Raw genomic sequence first — 23,271 nt, forward strand, 5'->3', positions numbered from 1 at the left:
ATTTTAATTCCCATATGCCAGTATCTTTATTATTTATCTTGGGAGGGGTATTACAATATATACTTTTTAGTTTTTTCTAACCGCAATTTATTGTGAATTTTGGTGCGCCTTAATTTTGTTTATATGGATTATAAAAAATTCGTAAAATCGTGAAATTATTTTTTGATTTGAAATTTTTTTTTTTTTCAGTTTGTATATATTATTTGAAATGTTTGTTTATTTGATATAGTCTTTGTTTTTTAGTTGAATGAAACCATCCAAAATACCTTAAAAGTATAATTTAATACATAATCACGTTGAATAAATCAAATAAGTGATAGAACAAAACTAAATGAAGTGAAAGGACTCTAGCAATTTAAGTTTACTTAAATGGTTTGCAAATAATTGAGATATTGAATATATACACATACCAGAAAAAGTTTACGGATATTCACAAAATTTTCTTTAAATTACGCATAACTTTTTTAATTTTTACTCAAATTGATTTTTGTTTTTTGATTTATTTTAACCAAAGAAACAACAATAAAGTTCTAACATAAAAAATAAACAGTTATTCTTAAAAAAAAAAACTTAATTATATGCAAAAGTAGCTATTTTTGAAGCAGAAAAAGTGTACGGATATTTCTTAATATTTACATTAAAACAATTAATATTCACAGAAATTAAATCTTAAATTATCTATTTTAAGCATCCTTGCATAGACTCAACCAGCTTTGCAGTATCCTGTGCGTTTATTTTTAGCCATTTTTCCTTTATGACGTTTCTTAACATATCCTTACTGGAAATAATGTGCTGGCGAATCTTATTTTCCAAATGAACTCACAGATGCTCTATAGGACTAAGGTCTGGTGATTCTGGTAGTGTTTGAAGTTGCCTGAGAGCACAGTATATCATCCAAATCTGTACAATCGCTGCTGTATGCTTAGAGTCCTTGTCCTGCTGCAACAGAAATGTTGCCTCAAGCTCTTACATTCTGTCATTTTCTTTCAAATTTGTTTTTAGTATATTTAGATACCCAAATTTGTCCATTGTATCTTGTATAAATTCAAGTTTACAGGCACATTACTTGCTATACACCCCCAACCCATTACGCCTCCACCACCATGTTTCACCGTTGAAATTAAGTTTTATTTATAATAGGCCATATATGATTTTCTTTACACAATTTTTCTACCTTTGATCTAGATATGTAAAATTAACTCTCATAGGAGAAAATAACTCATTTTCAGAGCTCCATAGCTTCATTTACATGCTTTTTTGTAAAGCTTAATCATTTTATTCTATTAAATTTGGATATGTATGGCTTTTTTCCTGCAACCAGGGTATAATAAATGCATTTCTTCAAAATTTTCCGCACAGTATCAGTACTGTAATGAACCTCCTTATAATGAGGGTGTCTAGAGCTGGGATAGCTCAGCCACAGCCAGGGTCCTTACAAGAAAATGTCTATTTACTTATTGATGGTTACCTTTCGACTGTTTCAGTTTAAGTTTTAAACGCTTTCTTTTCCTTCAATTCAAATAATTTCTTTATTCTATTTAAATTCCTAAATTGGCGATAACTTACAAGCTATAATATACAATTGTTTATATTTATAGATACAATTTCAAAGCGATAGCGATATAATTATAAACACAAGTTAGATTTCGAAGTAATACATCCACGAAGTCTGGATTTCAGCCGTAGTTATATTTGTACACGCAAGTCAGGCTTTCAAAGCGTTAGCGATATTATTATAAACACAAGTTAGATTTCGAAGTAATACATCCACGAAGTCTGGATTTCAGCCGTAGTTATATTTGTACACGCAAGTCAGGCTTTCAAAGCGATAGCGATATAGTTATAAACACAAGTTAAATTTCGAAGTAATACATCCACGAAGTCTGGATTTCAGCCGTAGTTATATTTGTACACGCAAGTTAGGCTTTCAAAGCGTTAGCGATATTATTATAAACACAAGTTAGATTTCGGAGTAATACATCCACGAAGTCTGGATTTCAGCCGTAGCTATATTTGTACACGCAAGTTAGGCTTTCAAAGCGTTAACGATATTATTATAAACACAAGTTAAATTTCGAAGTAATACATCCACAAAGTCTAGATTTCAGCCGTAGTTATATTTGTACACGCAAGTCAGGCTTTCAAAGCGATAGCGATATATTATAAACACAAGTTAAATTTCGAAGTAATACAGCCACGAAGTCTGGGTTTCAGCCGTAGCTATATTTGTACACGCAAGTCGGGCTTTCAAAGCGATAGCGATATTATTATAAACACAAGTTAGATTTCGAAGTAATACAGCTACGAAGTCTGGGTTCCAGCCGTAGCTATATTTGTACACGCAAGTCGGGCTTTCAAAGCGATAGCGATATTATTATAAACACAAGTTAGATTTCGAAGTAATACAGCTACGAAGTCTGGGTTCCAGCCGTAGCTATATTTGTACACGCAAGTCGGGCTTTCAAAGCGATAGCGATATTATTATAAACACAAGTTAGATTTCGAAGTAATACAGCTTCGAAGTCTGGGTTCCAGCCGTAGCTATATTTGTACACGCAAGTCGGGCTTTCAAAGCGATAGCGATATTATTATAAACACAAGTTAGATTTCGAAGTAATACATCCACGAAGTCTGGATTTCAGCCGTAGTTATATTTGTACACGCAAGTCAGGCTTTCAAAGCGTTAGCGATATTATTATAAACACAAGTTAGATTTCGAAGTAATACATCCACGAAGTCTGGATTTCAGCCGTAGTTATATTTGTACACGCAAGTCAGGCTTTCAAAGCGATAGCGATATTATTATAAACACAAGTTAGATTTCGAAGTAATACATCCACGAAGTCTGGATTTCAGCCGTAGTTATATTTGTACACGCAAGTCAGGCTTTCAAAGCGATAGCGATATAGTTATAAACACAAGTTAAATTTCGAAGTAATATATCCACGAAGTCTGGATTTCAGCCGTAGTTATATTTGTACACGCAAGTTAGGCTTTCAAAGCGTTAGCGATATTATTATATACACAAGTTAGATTTCGAAGTAATACATCCACAAAGTCTGGATTTCAGCCGTAGTTATATTTGTACACGCAAGTTAGGCTTTCAAAGCGTTAGCGATATTATTATAAACACAAGTTAGATTTCGAAGTAATACATCCACGAAGTCTGGATTTCAGCCGTAGTTATATTTGTACACGCAAGTTAGGCTTTCAAAGCGTTAGCGATATTATTATAAACACAAGTTAATTTCGAGTAATACTCCACGAAGTCTGGATTTCAGCCGTAGCTATATTTGTACACGCAAGTTAGGCTTTCAAAGCGTTAGCGATATTATTATAAACACAAGTTAAACGATTTCAGCCGTAGCTATATTTGTACACGCAAGTCAGGCTTTCAAAGCGTTAGCGATATTATTATAAACACAAGTTAAATTTCGAAGTAATACATCCACGAAGTCTGGATTTCAGCCGTAGTTATATTTGTACACGCAAGTCAGGCTTTCGAAGCGTTAGCGATATTATTATAAACACAAGTTAAATTTCGAAGTAATACATCCACGAAGTCTGGATTTCAGCCGTAGTTATATTTGTACACGCAAGTCAGGCTTTCAAAGCGATAGCGATATAGTTATAAACACAAGTTAAATTTCGAAGTAATACCTATATATTTGTACTGCACAAGATAAAAATGCTTACCGTTTTTTTTTTTTAGTTTAATCAGCAGTATTGGTTACCTTGTAATGATTTTTCCCAGTGTTTCCTTGAGGGCCATACTACACGCAGGTGTAAAGTCGTACCTTTTGTGCAGGATGTCCATGGAGTACTTTTAGAAGCCTTCCATGTACATCCTTCATCTGACAACTTTTAAAGCTCCCAGACCGGTACGATACACCTTACCTGTCGTATGCTCTGTGCACACGTTCTAGAATCCCACCAGTGACTTGCTGTCTACCATAAATTTTCCTCCGTCGCCAGGTCCAAAACTGAGCCGTCCAACGTTGATCACAACTAAACCGAAAAAGAGAGCGATTTCAGGAAAACATCGCCTTTTATTTGTTCTTGGTGACGCTTTAAATTCCGCTATCACCAAGTTTGCATTTTTTTTTATGTGTAAACATTGTTTTTGGCTGTTTACAATTTTTGCCCCTGCTTATATTTTTTTAAGTCTTTCTGTGCAGCATTGTTTTTGGCTGTTTACAATGTTTGCCCCTGCTTATATTTTTTTAAGTCTTTCTGTGCAGCTGTTTACAATTTTCATTGTTATAATTATTATTTGCACAAATACGTTAGGGCAGCGTGGTATTAGTAACCCTAATTTTTGTGCAGGGAAAAATTGGGTCGTTACAGTACATATTTTGTTTTCAAGTATTTCGGCAACATGTTCAACTAGTTTGAAGCCTGTTACTCTTGGGTTTACTTTCACCTGGTTGATTATGCTACGTCTTTCTCTATTGAGAGGCGGCCAGTGCGATGTCTAGAAACGTAAGTACTCGTGTCTTTGAAGTTATTTATAATTCTCTACACAGATGAATATTGACGACCAATATCTTCAGCAATTTTTCGTTGGCTTACGTCATCTTTCCAAGATTTAACAGTTATTTGTCGCTCACTAAAACTAATTTCATTTCATTTATTTTCTATTGTTAAAATTTACTGTTTATAGAACAAAATACGTTTAAATGTTTTATTCTTAGACTTTCAGGAAGTCAACTAATAATAAATTATAATTTAATGACACGCAAGCGAATTTAAATTAACGGTAAATGTAAATATTAAAAAATATCCGTAGACTTTATCTGCTTCTAAAATTGTTGCTTTTGCATATAATTGTGTTTAATTTTTTTTAAAGAATAACTGTTAGTTTTTTATATTTAAACTTCATTGTTGTTTCTTTGGTTGAAATAAATCAGAAAACGAAAATTAATTTGAGTAAAAATTAAAAAAATTATGCGTAATTTAACAAAAATTTTGTAAATATCCGTAGACTTTTTCTGCTATGTGTATTTCGACTTTCATTTGAAGTCGTCTTCAAGAAATTGACAATTATATATCAAAAAACAAATAAATATATTAAAATACGTAATGGTAGACAAAACATAAATATATATAAAAAGAAAAATAACTGAAATATAACACTAAATTATTGAATCCGGTGCCTGTATATTAATGTATGCATCTCGCCGCAGTTGTTGATATCAGTTTTAAATTTAAACTTGATGTTATGTTAGGTGGGATTGTCAAAATTGTAAGCATCTTCAAGAAAAAATGTTTGTGTTGATTGATTTAGTGTATAGTAGAATTTTCATATTGTTTGAAACAAACTTACGATATGTTAAAATGCAATATAGAAAAAGCGATGTTTTAGCCTCCACACTTACCTTACCTTATTCTTTATTCTGCCTTTGTGTCCAGCAATTCTTGTTTTTAATTTATTTTTAGTCGTTCCGTAACCTTTGCATTTGATTTAGTATAATGCGTTTGACTTCTCTAACTTTTTGATTTTCTTTCTCATGTTCTAGTAAAGTGTGAATCTATCGATATTTCTTTTTGTTGTGCAGATTTTATCTTTAAGTATGAAATTTTTAATTGTACTTACTTACTCAGTTGGCCATTATAGACGTCAGTCGTCCGCATCGAGTAGCCTCACCAGTCAGTCCGATTAGTTGCTGGCTGTCGCTAGTTGATAGTACCGAGTGCCCCCAAATCGTTTATCACCTGGTTCTTCAACTGAATATGCGGACGTTCTCTACCGCATTTTCCACCTGCAGATACCGAATCAAACACCCTTCTAGCCGGAACACTTTCTTCCATTCGCACGATATGAATTCAGCCAGCGAAGCCGCTGTATTTTTATACGTTTAATTATATCAATGTCGCGGTATAGCTCATACAGCTCATCATTCCGTTTAATTCGATACTCGTCGCCAACGCTTAAGGAACCATAGATCTTCCGAAGAACTTTTCTCTCGAACGTTCCTAACACCTTCTCATCACTGTAATTGTCCAAGTTTCTGCACCATACAGCAGCACAGGCATAACAAGAAATTTGTAGTGTGATTTTTGTTTGTCGAGAGAAGGCTTTATTTCTTAATTGCTTACTTAGCCCGAAGTATCATCTTCGGGCAAGAGTGATTCTTCGTTGAATCTCTAGGCTGACGTCATTTTTGGTGTTTAAGCTGGTTCCTAAATAAACAAAGTCTCACAACTTCGAACTTATAATTGTCAACAGTGACGTGGATCCCAAGACTGTTACGAGATTTGTTTGTTGACAGAAAGTAGTTTGTTTTGTCATCATTTAACACAAGACCCATTTGTTTTGCTTGTTTTTCTAAGTTGAAAAATGCTGTACTTTTATATAATTTTAAATGCTAGGTCAAGAGTTATACTGGAAAATAAGGAAGTACCGTCAAAACAGATAATTTTTTTATCGTCTTATAAATATGATGTATATGTAAGTATGTTAGTTATCTAAAATTCTAATGTATTTTTGTATTTTGTGATATTCTTAAGAATTAAGTTCATAAATTGACATTATTTATATGACAGTGAATTGATGAAAGTGCAAATAGACCTAACTAACATATTCTCCTTATGGACTTTCAATAAACCATATCTTTTGGTGAATTAGCTTTTTATCTGGTAAAGTTTCTTTCTCTTTTTTTTTTGAATGTTTTTTTTGTTTTATTTATATTTTGTTTTTAGTTTGAAATTAATTTATAGGATATTATCTCAATACTCTATAAGACATTGTACCATTTAATATGCTATTTAGTCGAATTAAAATGTTCGTTAATATTGAATACTTGAATCTAGTAATCACGTTGATTCTATCAAAATTTCTCCTATTCACTGAACACTTGAATCCAGTAATTACGCCGATTTTGTCAAAATTATTCTAATCACTGAATACTTGAAGCTAGTATTTAGGTGCTTATGTGATATAGATTCGGTAATTAAACTAATTCTACAAAGCTATTACAAGAGAAAAGAATCAATGTGGAATGTGGCTTCGCATCAATTGAATTGTCAAAAATTTAATTATGCTTTTTATTTAAAAATTAATATTTGATTTACAACAACTAAAATAGCTAAAATAACCTTGATCATGAATGTCTGCCAATGAACTTGTGACATATTGCAAATGTGCATTTTTTTGCAGCCGAATGTTAATGTTAATGTTAATTTTTTTTATTACGTCTTTATGACAAAAAGAAACTATTTAAAAGTTAGACGGATTCGAATAGCGAAAAAAGGACAAACGCAAAAATTTTCTTTCATGTGGAGGAAAAACGTTTGAAGCGTTTTGGGTTTGGTAATGAACCTTACCGCCGAGGTTTCGCTCGCCGGATCCCAGAGGCGAGATGGTTAAAATCGTCACACTCCCTCCCTTCATTGGAAAGGGGGAATGACCCGAATGGCACCCGAATATTCTATCAGCACCTTACGTTTCTTTTGCTCGTGTTGCACATAAAAGGTATGGCGACGACCTCGCTTTAGCTTCTGAGTGTCCTTCTGTATCTTTTCCCATAGTTCTGCGAGTGGTGGCTCGGGGGTAGCGGTGAAATTGGTGGCTGCTGGAATATTTCATTGAGCTGTTTCATGAGGTCTTCAGCGGCTGTGATGTCTAAATAGTCGGTGTCGTTGTTGTGTTGGGTTGACTTGTTAACCACTTGCTGCTGGGTTTCTGCTTGTTTTTTATGCCTCGGTTTTAATGGGATTGGCTGTTTTAAAAACTGTGTCCTAGGTTTGGCTCGTTCCATTGCTTCAAGACGCTTCCGGTATTTTTGAATACTGGTGGTGAGCTTTCTGATTTGTTCAGGTTTATTGATTACTATTTTGCTTGGTTTCAAAGTGGTGTACTCTATTGGATAATTGCTGATCCGCTGTTTGATATTCATGTTCCTACGTCGTTTTATAATGTTCAACTAAATCCTCGCATAATTGTTTCAGCGTTTTATAAGAAGTTTTAATATGTAGATCCCGTTAATCCTGCTGCGGTATATTCGGCGTTTTGAATTGTTCGTGGTAATATGTTTTTAGTTCGCTAATACGAGGTCTACTCTTTTCTGTGTTTGCATATGTCTGAGTTTTATAATGACTGGCGATAAAAAATTTACCACTTGATAGGGTCCTGAGAACTTAGGTGCCAGTTTTGCAGCGAAATGAGCCTAAGCGTTGGATAGGAGATGCGTTTTAACTAAATCGTCAATCTGTGGTGACTAAACTAAAACCAAAGGGTATATGTCGTAAATTATAGTGCTTGGCTTGGTCTTGAAAAGCTGGCTGGTTCTTCCGTGTATAATATAAGCTGGACTGCAACCCGTAGACACTGAAGTTGAGTGCTAAAACTATTTCAGGTAGATGCTCGTCCCATTTACGCTGTTCCTGTTCTGACACTTGTGCGGTTACAGCTCTTGGGGAGCTGTAAATTGGTGACGAATTCCAAGGTCTTCGAGAAACTGCTTCAATGCTCTACTATTGAACTGTGTTCCATTGTCTGTGAGTAGAACCTTAGGGACTCCAACTCTAGCTCTACTATTGAACTGTGATCCATTGTCTGTGAGTAGAACCTTTGGGACTCCAACTATAGCTATTATATTTTCCCGTAACGCCTTTCTCACTCTATTTGTTGTAGCAGATTTGAATGGGATAACTTCGGTCCATTTGCTGAACTTATGTAAGAGAACCAATGCTACCGTCTTTCCTTTGTACGATTTTGTTTGCCTTTCCGATATTCTATGCCGAATGTATATTGTTGTAGCTCCAGGCCCCATCGAGGGAAGAAGCGTCCAGAGGGGTTATTAATTGAGTTCAGCCATTTTAGAGTGAGATGATCCGTATTCACCTTAAACCGATAACCTTCTAGATATTGTCGGATCTTTCTTACTCCCCAAATGATTGCGAGGCATTCCTTCTCAATAGTGGTGTAATTTTTCTCTGTCTTGTTTAATGACCTACTGGCGTAAGCAATGACCTTCTCTTTCCCTTGGATGACTTGCGCAAGTACAGCCCCCAATTCATTAGCACTGGCGTCTGTTTAAAGACACCAAATTCCTCCTGTTGTTCTGTCAACCAGGTCCATTTTTTTCCCTTCTTTGGCAGTACTGTCATTGGTTGGACCATATTTGAAAATTCCGGCACGAATCTTCAATACCAAGACGCTATTCCTAGACATCGTCGTAGTTCCTTCAGGTTTGTGGGAAGTGCTAACTCCTTTATGGCCACTATTTTATTTGGGTCGGTGTGGATTCCTTGATTGCTTACAACGTGCCCAAGATATTTGATCTCCTCCATACAGAATTTGCATTTAGGGATGTTGATTTTAAGTCGTGCCTCTGTCGTTACTCTGTCGTATACTGCTTATCTGTATTGGGATGGTGATTTTTTCAATCTGTAGGTTACTCTGAGTGCTGGATAGGAAATCCAAACCCAATACTAGGTTGTTAGCCATCTCTTTTAATACCAACAGCTCGATTTTATTTCTTGTGTTTCTTAGGTTAATTGCGCCTATTAATGTTAAGATGATATCTTTGCTGCAATGTTTCTTCTTTGATTGTATCTTTGTTAATAGTTTGGTTTTGATGAAACTCCTGGTTACACCTGTATCTATAGTAGCCGATACTGGAAGGTCTTGAATTTGTACGTTGACTGTAAGGTGTTCGTTAATGGGTTTTCCTTGGTTTACTTGGTATGTGTCGGGGTCACGTTCGCTTGGTTGAGGCGACGTGACCTTAGTCCGTTTCCCTGAGTATATGGTCTTCGACAGCACTCTATGGTGCGTATATCCTTTTTCCCACATTGCCAGCAAAACAGAACCTGTGGATTACGGCACTCCCATGCTTTGTGTCCTGTTCTACCACAGTGATAGCATGTTTTTGCTGGGCTAGTGAGTCTGACTTGGCCAAATGGTATTTGTATCCTTCTGTCGATTTGACGAGACTCTCTTGGTTTCTTTTTGTTCTCTTCTGTACGGATGATTAGGGACTGAAACTCTCTATGCTTGATGTACAATTAATATTCTGTTCTATGAAATATCCTGTCTAGCTGTTACGCCGCAGTATAACTTAGATATTTCATCAACCGTTGCACCACTAGAGCATAAGTCTTGAGATCTTCCTTACTTTGCTGATGTCTTTGCCGGACTTCAACATCAAGTTGTTCCAAGTAGCGACAAGGTAGGACAAATTTTAGTAAATCCTCCTTGAAGTCATCCCTGTTCGTCCAACTTCGTCGGTTATGTCGGAACCACAACAAAGCCTTGTCTTTTAACAACTCAGGCATAGTCCTTGGCAGCATATTTAATTGGATGTCATAGATATATGCGAGTTCTTCCAGCCGTTTGGTAGAGGCAATGGGATCTGCTCCTTCGTTATATTTTAAGAACCAATTTCGTACTTGGTTATTTAGGCAGTGACGCACTTGCTCTGAGTTCTTCTGTTGACGTCTTTGCTTGAATTGTCGGTTCTTGATAGGCTTCCTTGCTGGTTACTTCTTCAAAAATGACTTTTCAATGCTTCTGTGACAAACTTGCCAGTCGAGAAGTCACCTGCGTTGAATGCTCCATTCCCACGAACACTGAGAGTCGTTTGCGGAGTTCCTCTACCGTTCCTGTTGAATCCTCATCGAATTCCTCGAGGTATTCAATCAGGTCATCCTTCTTCAAGTTTCTAATCCAGGACTTACTCATTATTATACTACGAAGTTTTTATGTTGTATTCAGGGTCCCTGGTCGGGCGCAACTTGTAATGAGCCTTACCGCCGAGTGCACATTGTGTATATTTCTTCTAAGTTGTTATTGCCTACTCTAAATGCCTGCGCCTGGTTTTGCTATGTTTGCTGTTGTTTGCTGCACATTTATTAAAAATTTGGCAAAATAAATGACACTCAAAAAAAATGAGAAGTGTTACCCCTTAATTTATATTTCACGGAGGATTATTGTTTTTTTAATTTTATTAAACTAATAATAACTTAATGTTATTGATAATTTATGTTAACCTAATAATGCCTTAATTTTTAAATAGTTCATTTTAACTTATTAATACCTTAATTTTATAAATAGCTTATACTAACATTTTTTTATAAGTTTATATTAACTAATAATAACCATTTTTTTATGAGTTTAGATTAACTAATAATAAAAAAAATTCTTTTTTATTAAATAAAAATAGCTTAATTCTATTGTTTTTTTTTTTGTTTTTTAGTTTTACATTAATAGTAACTTAATTGTATGCCTAGTGCATTTCTATTTTTTTGGCGAGATGGTAAAAGTCGTCACAGTATTTCATTGACAAAGTTATTTTTTACAACAAAATATATTTTACAACAAAATTACTAATGCAATGTACTACTTATACAGAAACTACAATAATACATATAAAAACAATAATAATATAATATAACATTTCATTGACAAAGTTGTTTTTTTACAATAAAATATATTTTACAACAAAATTACTAATACAATGTACTACATATACAGAAACTACAATAATACCTACATATAAAAACAATAATAATATAATAAAACATTTAACACTATTCATTTTGTAATCATAATCTACTCCCGTCGTTGTTGCATTTGTCTGATTTTACTATTACTATATTGTTATTTTGTTCATATTGTTAATTTTTTAAGGCTGTTTTAAAATGACTTTTGCAATTTGACATGTTTATCAGTTTCGTTCTCGCTGTTTTCTTTTTTTTTTTTTGACGGAAGGTGGAAAGTATTGAAAGCCATAGTGTAAGAGTTGAACCCACAGCATTGAGGAAACTTCATTTCAGTAATCAATGAGGTATGCCTGCGTCAGCTGAGTTTGTTGACAAGAAAAATACATTATCTGTTCCAACATGCAAGTATATAGTTTGAATTATTCGTCAGGGTGAAGTATTATAACTGCGCTTGAAAACATATAAGGTGTTTATTTATACTGTTTGCAATTTTAGTTTTAAATAATAAACAATAAATTAAATACTTACAATGTAAGAACAAAACACAATAACATTATACTGTCAACATTTTATTAGTAGCAGGTGCTGATATTGTCACTGTCCTCTTACCTGCTCATGATTCTGTATATCTGCTCTAGTATGTGGAAGCTCTCTAGAGTCAATTTTTTGTTGTGGTTTTTCTTACCTGCCTATTATTGTTGCGCTATCTAGGTCTGCTAATGTAGTTGTTGCTTTAACTGCCTTTGTGTCATTCTTATGTTCATTGATTCGCACGCATAATATCCGTTTTGTTGTTCCAATGTAGATATCTTTGCAGTTTACCTTTTATAGTAAATTAATTTCTTGCTGAGGTGTTTGATAGTGTTGTTTTGTGTTTTGTATGCAAATTTTGTATTGTTGTTATTGATTATTTCCGACAACAAAAATTTATAAGAAATAATTTTTTAAGAAAATGTTTGACCTTAAAAGCTGAATATTGGCTTTTATATTTCAAAGCACTGTTTACAGATTTGCATTTTAGATCAATTTTAAAACGACCATATCTCAGGGGACAGAAGTTTTTTGAATTGTAAAGATAATAAATTAAACTTTTTGTAAATAATATAAATACATAATTATAATTGTCTATATTTAATGACTAATATTAACCGTTACTAAGGTATATAAGCGTTCCAGTGGCTTTAACAATAAAAAGACTAAAAATCGTTCGTAAAATCTCACTAAAAAACGGAAAAGTAAGAAAGACTAACAATGTGAGGAATACTTTAACACAACCACCAACCAAGCAAAAGGTGGGATATTTACTCTGGCTATAATTTTTAAAAATCATAAACAATTGGGCAGTCCCAGGAAAATAGTGGGATTATTAAGTATGGGGAAAAATATCTCGGATTTGGTTAAACAATATAAAATATTATATGTTTCATTAAACTTTTAGTATAGTGACTCCAGCGTCACATTTCACCGACGTGAAATGGCAAAACTCTAAACGACATAATGATGGTTGGTCCTCGCTTACACAAAAACATAATCGATAAAATAGCAAAATATTTTAATTGTACCAACACATTCTTTAGGAGTAGGAGCCATTTTATCGTAATAACGAATACAAGTTGACAAATGTTACATATAGCATGTTATAGTATATATGTTAGCACTTATACGACTGGAGTTACAAGAAGTACTTAAAGAGATTTTCCACATACATAATTTATTAACAGATGGATACTCACTTAAAATCTGTAGTCAAACAGCATATTAAAGCCTAAGAAAATCTGGCATCAGTTATATGGTAGTTGTTACAAAATATTAATTAGACAATTATGGGTAAAGAATTAAAAATGCGAGGAATAACTGGAAGATAATAGCTTAAATCTAAAAAAATTAGATGAAACAACTGTCAAGTCTTTACCAAATAACAATACTGCGCTGGATTAAAATATCTAAACATCAAATATGATTCTACACCGATTTGCAGAGGTTACAATCAGGTATACGTTACAGTTTTGTATACACTTGAGAATTGAAACATCTAATTATTGCAGCTTATTCGAACTAAATCAAATCCTATTAAAAATAGAAAATCTATGCCGAAATAGCAGCAAATAGTGCAAAAATGAAGATAATCATAAATAACGAATTCCAAATATATGAATGGCGTGACTTAATGATTACCTGCTCTATTATGAATAAAAAATAGTGAAAACAATAAAAAACTTGTTCAATTACGAGCTACTGAGATTCAAAAACTTTCGACTGCCATCAACTGAAAATACATACGCGCTATTTATAGACTACTGATAGACATCAAGAATACTTTCAGAAAAACTGCGAGAAGACCATGTATTTCGGTGGACTACATCTACTTAGTTATAAAAGTTTGAAAACTGGAACAAGAAAAAGGAGAATTTAATAAATCCGATGATACGTTAATTGCAGTACCCAATTTTCAGACGCATTATGCATGGTACTACAAAAATAGTATAAGAATAGCTGCCTACGTTATAATGGCCATTGGGAATATGCGTAAAAGAAAATGTACTGAATGATAGAACAGCAAAGATTTTTTTTTATTATTATTGCTATGTCTATTTACATTATAAACAGTGAGTTACTCGCATCAGTATAAAAAAGGCAATTTTCTAAAGAAATGGCTCTACATTCTAATTTGATGTCATGTCAGTGACATTTCGCCTTTTTAGTCGTCTTGGTTGCTTCTGTGTTTACATGTTGTTGCAACCTCAGTTCTGTGGTTACATGCTGTTTTCATGTTTTATTTCTTCAGCGACTGTGGATAATTTTTGATCGCGGTGTATATCGCTGTTCCTAATGTACCATGGCGCTTTTAAAATGTTTTGTAGAACCTTGTTCTGGAAACGTTGGATTATTTCGGCGTTACTTTGGCTACTTACTTTTATTTGTAAAATCAATATGGTCAGATTTAGTAGAATTTAGTTTGATACGCTATCTTTTTGTCCAATTGTCTAATGAATCTGTAGCTGTTTGTAATTTGGCTATTGATTCTTCAGCGGAGTCAACAATCGCCAAAATTGCTGTATCATCTGCAAATGTTGCAATTTTACTTTCAGCTGTTATTGGCAAGTCCATAGTATAAAGGACTGAGTTCACTCCCATGAGGTACACAAGTTTTTATCGCAGATAGATTTGAGTAACAGTTTTGTTTTACATAAAAATAACCTCGTGGTAATGTAAGATTTCAAATATGACGACGGCAAATATGTTTCTAGTTTATTCAGAAGACCTTTCTGCCAGACTTTGTCGCAAGCTTGTGCGACATTGAAGAATACAACACATTTTTTTACCGCCAATAGCCATTTCAATTTCATTGACAATGCGGAGTACTTAATCTGTAGTCAAATGCTTGCCAAATGCATTAGTTTCTTGTAGAAAAGGTTTTCGAAGAGCTTCGAAGTGACTGATAAAATTGAAATAGGTCTATATGACGATATGCAAGTAATGTATTTTAAATTATGGTAAATACGTCTTTAACATTCGATGGTTAAAATTAAAGTCTTTAAATATATTATTAAGTAATATTAAATAATATTTTTATTAAATGTAACAAATAATATAATTTAATATATGCAATGTATTTACTATATACTATGTACTTAATCTGTAGTCAAATGCTTGCCAAATGCATTAGTTTCTTGTAGAAAAGGTTTTCGAAGAGCTTCGAAATGACTGATAAAATTGAAATAGGTCTATATGACGATATGCAAGTAATGTATTTTAAATTATGGTAAATACGTCTTTAATATTCGATGGTTGAAATTAAAGTTCTATTTCATGGTACAAAAGTAATAACTTAGTTTTAAAAACATGCTACTTTACCGTTTCTATAAATTTGGAGTAAACAAGTAGCAACAATTTAAAGGCGATGAGTTGATCATGCCATTAAACCGTTTCTCCAAATTTATAGAAACAGTTTACAATTACTAAAGAAAGGCAGGGGCGGATTAATACGATTATGTTACTTGCATTCTAGCGGCTTGCCTGGTTTTGGAAAAATATTTTAGATTTATTGGTGCATTGAATTGCATTAACAATTTGTGAACAGGTTTATCTAGTAATTGCTTTAAAACTTTGGATGTTATAAGGCTTTTTTCTTATTTTTTAAATCTTTTACTGCTGATTTTAGTTCGCGTTTTGTTAATCGATCGATTTGCTGGTTTCTACTCTCTGTGACTATCAGTAATTCATCACATAATATAGCGAAAATATTTTTGTTAGATTATTTGCGGAAGTTTCGGTTTGCTCCTCATTGCTTGCTTCTAGCCCATTTGCCATTGCTGTCTTTGAACGTTTGTTTGTAGGTAATGAGTTTTTTAAGTATTTCGTTGATTTCCACAATTAGTAGTTTGTCTTTGTCAACACTAAGTAATAAAATATAATTTTTTACTAACACAGTTTTGATAAGACAAACCCCTTTTTTAAGCGTTTAGTAGCTTCATAAGTCTGCTTTTATCTAGCGGAGATCGAGTTCGGTGCCATCTTTTTTTAGTTTCTTCTTTTCTTTTATTAGACTCATAATTTCTCTTGGATAGTTCTCTCCTACAGTTTTTCTTTTATATTCAGGGGTACTGCTCCAAATTGTTCTTTGAATTTGTTTAATGAACTGATCATTTTCTCTTTCAAGTTCGCAGAAGTGCTCAGTGGAGTTAAAAGGTTTACACTTTCTTCAAGCAATGCTTTAAAATAACTCCAATCTGTAGATTTATTAGTCAGGTATGATCTGGGATGATTTTATGTCACACATAATTGTTATGATCGTGTCACTTAAAGTTGCATATTGGCGAATGGTTGGAGTGCAGATCTAAGCCTTGTTTGATTTGCATGTAGTTTGATGATATTTTTTAGTGAGAAAGATATATGTAAGGTCAGGAAATTTATTTGGATCGTTCAGCCAGTAGGTTGGTGTTCGCATCCCATTGCTATTGCAGCTATATACAGTTTTTTTCCCTTTGTTGTTGTGATGTGTAAACTCGGATGAGGGTGTTTCGCATTAAAATCTCTACATAAAATAACCTTTAATTTGTGTCTTCTTATTAGATGTTTATATTTCTCTACTGTAATGGTGTGTTTTGGGAGGCTGTAAATATAATGATCTATGCTTTTCCGAATAATTACAACACTTCCTCCTTTCGCACAGTTATCTGGATGTATAGTGTGATATATGAAATAATTCTTGAAGGCTATAAAAGGATTTTTAATACACATGTGTTTCGAACACAAGGCAAATATTGATTTTTTCCATGTTGAGTAGTATTTCTATTTCTTCTGCCTAGTCCAAAAATATATATAGCAGTCCTCGCATTCTTGTGGTTTCTCAATCAAACAACTAGTTGGTTATGAATTTGAATCTTTCACTATCTTTAAATTATCATTTTCCGCTTTAAGATATTTATTTTCTTACATTGTTTTTGGCTCGTTTATCTTATTAAAGGTTGGTGTAGAGTCAAGTTAGAAGCTTTCGCAAGCTGAATTCGACCTCAACTTATGCTTGGCTGGTATTTTTATTTTCTTTATTTTAGATTCCTTAGCTGAAACTTTGTTTTATTAGCTTTTACGGGTGAAGGTACCATAATTGTAATTTACTTTTAGGCCAAACTTAAAGTCGAAAATACAGTGCAGTTTAGAAAATGTATTGTTTAATTTGAAATAAATTCTTTCAACTTTATAGCCAAATCACTGCCCAGGCACACACGATGAACTGATAGTCGACGACTCTGAACACACCTGTGGTACGCTCAGTGATAATAAATAATTACCTGTTTAACTGATATTTTAAAACAACCTACAACCGTGCTATTAATGTTGCATACAAAAGCTCACACATTGAATTATATTCAATTTTATATCAATATTATTTTCACATAATGTAAAGTCAATTGTGCAACAGTTTAGTATTTTTGCAACACTATGCTGTCTATATCAGCTGATTGTATATGTGTAATAAAACACCAAACAAATAAGTATCAGACGAACACTTTTTTATGTTTTTTAAATTCTTTCCGCTCGGAATATTATGAAAATTTAGTTAATAAATAACCCCGCGTACGCGACACATTAGTCGCTTCCGGTGAGTTCTAGTTATAATATTGACTAGTTATAATCTTACATTTATTTTTATTCAATTTTTAAATACTTCCACATTTACTGTCGAGTTTTTTTCCTAGATTTTACTTCACAAAACACGAAATGCATACAATATACTTTTATTGGCATTATAAATAAGATATAAATTACCCATTCAGAATAAAATATTATAACTGTGTAATTTATCCCGTAGTATTAAATATGCATCAATAAATGCATACACAAAAAACACAAAAAAACACAAACAAAATACATGCAATACGAATGCAAACAAAATTTTTTCTTCTTCTTGTGTAAAAGAAGCAACAACTATTCATATTAAAAAAGTTTCCAAATCGTTTTGTTTAACGGGCATTAAAAACACTAAAAATACACTATTTTCGGGAAACGTTAGCTAAAAAAACACAACCATTGTGAAAAGATCGTTAAAAAGTTCACTATTTTGGGGAAAAAACACAACGCGAACATTAAAAATTTGAACACAAATAGAAGCACAAACTCTAAAATTTTAGATTTTGTGTTCGCGAACACAAACTACAAAATCGCATTAAATTTACGACTGTTTCATAAGATCGGTAAACGATATCAGAGTTTGCTCTTCTAAATCAGCCCTGTTTTGTCCATTGCCAGTTGGGTAGAAGCACATTGCGTGTAGATGGTTAGATATACATTAATATTCATTCCGGGTTAGTATTGATAAAAAGTCAACACAGCAAACATTTTTGAAAAAAAGTTTCATTCAACGAATTTCATCAAAAGTTTGCGCAGTTGCTAATTTACAATTGCACACGTTTTCCATTGTTGTTGGTTCACAATTACGTACGGTAGTTTGTATTGTCTAGTTAATGTTATACATACCAATTTATCAGTTCATTTTCTTTGATTAAATATTTACCAAAACCTGTATCAGTTGAAAACATTTCTTTTTTTTTGATTATAATTACCAAAACCCCCAATATACGATAGACACTATACTTCGTCGAATTTTATTACTAATTATAATTGAGTGTGTTCAATTCAGTTCAAATAATCAGAAAGTGACGGATTTGGAGAGTAAGGTTGGTGTCACAGTATTTTATCCCTGACGTAAAAGTTTTTTGGGAGTTACTAAACTTTTCACATTACCTTTGTAGGACACTACACCTTTTCTGTTGATAAATTTTTGAACTGTTCTGTATAAATAAATTATTTAATTTATCCAGCAGTAGCTAATACACTTCAGAATTAATCACTTTGTTATCCGGTAGAAACACAAAACAACTATTCAATTTTTGAAACAACGAAAAGAAATGTAATAGTAAAAACTACTTCCCAAACATCCTAATAGAATTGTAAATGAATATCCTCAAACCTCAAATACAAACAAATACAATGATGAAATGATTTTGATTATATCTATAAATTCTGATTTATGATTTATAGAAATTTTGTCTTGAATCCATACGTATAAACTCAAGTACGAATTATATTAATTAAGACACAATCCTTTAGTTTTTGCGACTTTTTTATTAAATGTGAATCTTAAGACTAAACTATCTCTAATATTTTTCCCTTTATATATAGGGAGGATTCGAATTATTGAATCCTGATAAGACGCTTCGTTGTTTGGTTAGGCCAATGCAATTTCAGTTTTAGTTATTTTAGGCGCTGTAATCAAAAAATGGTTTTAGCGGAAAATGGGTGTCAGGTTTCGTCTGTGACGTAACTTACGCGCATTTGAAACTCTAATCCGAAACTGATTCTTAAGGTGTATGCAACATACATCAGTCTCTTTTTGTGCTTGTTCATAATCAGAGTGCGGTAAATGTCACAATTGTAATATATAATATTACATGTAATATTTTATGCGCTATATTTAATTTACGATTATTTTAAGCAAATTGTAAACTCAAATCATATTTTTTGTTAAATTTTTTAAACATATACATATAATGTTTTACGAAAAATAGGATTGAAGTATATATAATATTTGTAACAGTTAATTGTATTTTTGTACTTAATTACTGCACAACAAATAATTGTTGTTTGAAAAAAACCAAAATTGACATAACTTGGACTGACTTGGACTAGTTCTGACTCTCGCGATTAATACGCATAGTCTTTACTTTAAATTTGCAAGCTTGACCATAAGTCTGGAACTCAAAGTCTGAAAAATGTAGAGACTAATAAAACCAACCAAAATGTTCACAGATATTAATATTGAGTATTTCATAGTATATATTTTAAAAAGCTGTGTGGTGAGTCAAATAATTAAATATAATGTTATATTTTTTTCCATTTACGCATTTCAATTAAATATAAATTATATTTTTTCAATTTACCCATTTCTATTTCTATGAGTTTATTTATATATATATAATTATTTTTATATATCTTAATTTCTTTAAAATATGTATTTGGTGTTGTAATATATATATATATATATATATATATATATATATATAAAATAATGTAATTAATTGTTTAATTTTATGTATTTAAGCAACTATCAACGGAGATTACTTAAAAACTTTAATTGATATGGGATTTAGTCGAGACCATGTAATAAAAGCTTTGCGAAATACCCGTTCATTAGAGCAAGCCACTGAGTATTTATTGAATCATTCAGAACATGAAATTTTAATTCCATTAACGAGAGAAACTGAACGTTTGGATGATGACAGGCGTAACTCGAATGTTACTCGCGACATAATGGATATAGATATATCTGAATGTGCTGATTTGCCATGCAGTTCTTCTAATATAGCCAAAAGCTATTTTTTTAATGTGAATTTGATAAGTCATGACACTATTAAACAATTTTGTGAAGAAGCTATTGAAAGATCATTTTCTTTCATGGAACAATTGCCGGAAACTATACCAATTGGATCTGAGTTAATTGCAATTATATTTCGACACTTTAATCATGAAGATAAACAAACATTTGTTTTGAATATAGTTAAACAATTAAACGAATGTGTAGATACTTTTGTGCGAAGTGTAAAAACGGGCTGTGACATAAATATTGATAAGTTTGAAGAATATCTATCTGATTCCATTACTAATACACTTTTTATTCGATTAAAAGTAACGATTTTGCTTTTGGATGAAATTTATGCAGATATTCGAAAAGATATATGTGCAGCAATGCTAAAAGAGCATACCTTAAATTCTTTACTTTTATTACTAACAAAAACTGAGGCACTTCTACAAAAGCAATTAGCATTAGGTGTAAAACCAACACCTCCACGTTGGCTTCAATATTTATTTGAATTAATTGATATAATTGACAGTGTAAGTTTGATTTTACAAAGAAAATCTAATATGCGCGCAGTTTCAACGGACACATGGAAATGGTATGATGCATCTACAGGGAAATGGAATTCATATTCGGAACCGAATAACACTTTAATCAAAAATGCGTTTAATACAGGAGAGCGTTCCGTTTCTATAAATATAGGACGACAGCGATACACAATTAATTTTAACTGTATGACGCAAGTAAGTGAAGCTTCTGGTAGTCATCGTCCCGTTTTACCTGTTCTTAAAATAACTCAAGCTTTGAATACATTTTGTGTTAGTAACATAAGTAATAAGATAGAAAGTGTATTAACTAGAATTATACGTTCTAAAACTGATGGAAGAAGCACATTTCACCAGGATGAAGAAATATACTTAAATTCGCTTATTAACTTTGACTCAGATGAAAACAGTAAAGATAAAACTCTCGACGCTGAAAACGATAAGAATATGAAAATTGAAACCTCACAATCTTCTTCTGTTTTTCCTGAAGATTTCAATAATCATGTGTTTATTAGTAATAGTAAGTACTAAATTAAGTATAGTAAAGTAAAATATAATTATGACTTTAAATTTTAGACGTTGCAAACATGAACAAATATAAAGAGCGAAATGAAAAAAAAACCTTCTCGTGTTCATTCAAACGAGTTCAAAAAATTGTTCTAAACGAAGAAAATATTGGGTTAGCAAAATACGATTCAACTGAAATTATTAAATGTTGTGTACGCTTATTGAATCCCTTATTGCTTTTAAATTATGAAGTGAAGCAATCAATATTGAAGTTATGTGCGCGTTTAACTCGCGAATTCGAGAATGCAAAATTATTTTATAGAAATGGTGGATTAAACATTTTGCTTAATATGCATCAGCCGTGTAATGTAATGGGGTACCCAACGTATGCTATTGTAATTATTCGCCATATGGTAGAAGCGCCTGCAGTATTGCAAGAGTCCATGGAACGTATTATAGCATCAAGGACATTTCAGTCGGTACCAGTTGGTCATCGTGATCTTACGTTTGTTTTGACGCAAATATCATCAGCAGTAGGTCGTCACCCATCGATATTTCTAGCAGCCGCTAAGCAAATTTTGCAAGCTGATTATATAAATAATCCAATATCTTCACTTGATGATTCTAGATTTTTAGTCAAATCACAATCTATTCCACGAAAATGTAATTTATCGACTGATAAAGTTGAAGACGGACTATATTCACAAATTTCAACTAATGTTATAAAAGATATTTTAAATTCGCTTATTCAACCCTGTATTCATTATACAAAGTCTTCATATAAAAACAAATCCAGTTTATTTCATTCGCAAGTAACGGAAGTTTTACTTTCACCCACAGGGGTATGTATCTTTGCTTTACTCATTTCCTATTTAATACTTAAAATCTTTTTAGGAATGTTCTATAGATATAACAAAAAAAAATACTAAAAAAATTGAATGGTGTTGCTGCAGCTGGCATACTCCCTCTAGCGGGCATACACATTTAAAACCATTGTTGCCAAGAGCTACACTTATGAAAGCTTTAGCAGATACTATTCGTTCTTACCAGTCCACTGTACCGCGGATTATAATAGACCACAGATGTTATCCAACTGATAGCATTTTAATTAAAAAGGAACAATCATTTCTATCTTTTATTTTGGATAATTACTTACCCATAGTTAATAGAGGGCAAGATTCTGAAGTTTGTGTGATGTCTAGAGTATTAATATTATCACTCTCAGATTGCTGCGGACAACCATATATTCAAACGAAAGTTGTCGAAGAAATTCAAGACGCTATCATACGTACATTATCAATAAAAGATCCTTACATTAAAAATAGACGAGTACAGATTCTTGTTAGTTTGTTTCCTATGATGATTGAAAATCCAATGCAAGCAAATAAAATACACACTCAGCGAAATAATATGAATAGAATTTTATTGCGTAAAGGGATTATGACAATATTATCAAAACTTATACAATATAAAGACTTGTCTAATTCAAATATATTATTAACAATGTATTCAATCCTTAAACCAATGGAGATGTTGCTGCGACTAACAGTTGCACCTGGATCCTTATCATCTAAGAGGATACTAATAGGTACAAGTGAAAATCCGGTCACAAACCGTCGTGTTTTTCCCAGATTGACGACACGTTTGTCATCTAATTCAGGTTCCATTGGAGGAGAAAACGTTTTAAGAGATATTATAAGAAATGTTTTATCAGATAGACGTCATGGATTTGATTTCATATTTAATGCAGATGATTTATTAATTAATCCACAGGCCGAAGATATCTCGACGTTAAGAAGTACTGGTGGTCCAGTGAACAACGAAAATATGCATAGTTCTGCAACTACTAATCACCGTCCTCAGGTAAGAGTGTTCTATTAAAATTTTTTTTTTTTTTTTTTTATATTTAAACAA

At 32.5% G+C, this 23,271-nt stretch overlaps 1 protein-coding gene across 1 annotated transcript in view; it reads left to right on the forward strand.

Annotated features, from left to right (window-relative positions):
- Nucleotides 1-23,271, forward strand: part of LOC119664073 (E3 ubiquitin-protein ligase HUWE1) — a 99,772-nt gene that overhangs the window by 26,626 nt on the left and 49,875 nt on the right. Inside the window, exons 6-8 of the mRNA XM_038073635.1 lie at nucleotides 20,051-21,370; nucleotides 21,427-22,199; nucleotides 22,252-23,220. Coding sequence (XP_037929563.1) covers nucleotides 20,051-21,370; nucleotides 21,427-22,199; nucleotides 22,252-23,220 — 3,062 coding nt within the window. The remainder of the gene's footprint in view (nucleotides 1-20,050; nucleotides 21,371-21,426; nucleotides 22,200-22,251; nucleotides 23,221-23,271) is intronic.

The sequence above is a fragment of the Teleopsis dalmanni genome, chromosome 1 (assembly GCF_002237135.1).
Source record: "Teleopsis dalmanni isolate 2A chromosome 1, ASM223713v2, whole genome shotgun sequence".
Taxonomy (NCBI): domain Eukaryota; kingdom Metazoa; phylum Arthropoda; class Insecta; order Diptera; family Diopsidae; genus Teleopsis; species Teleopsis dalmanni.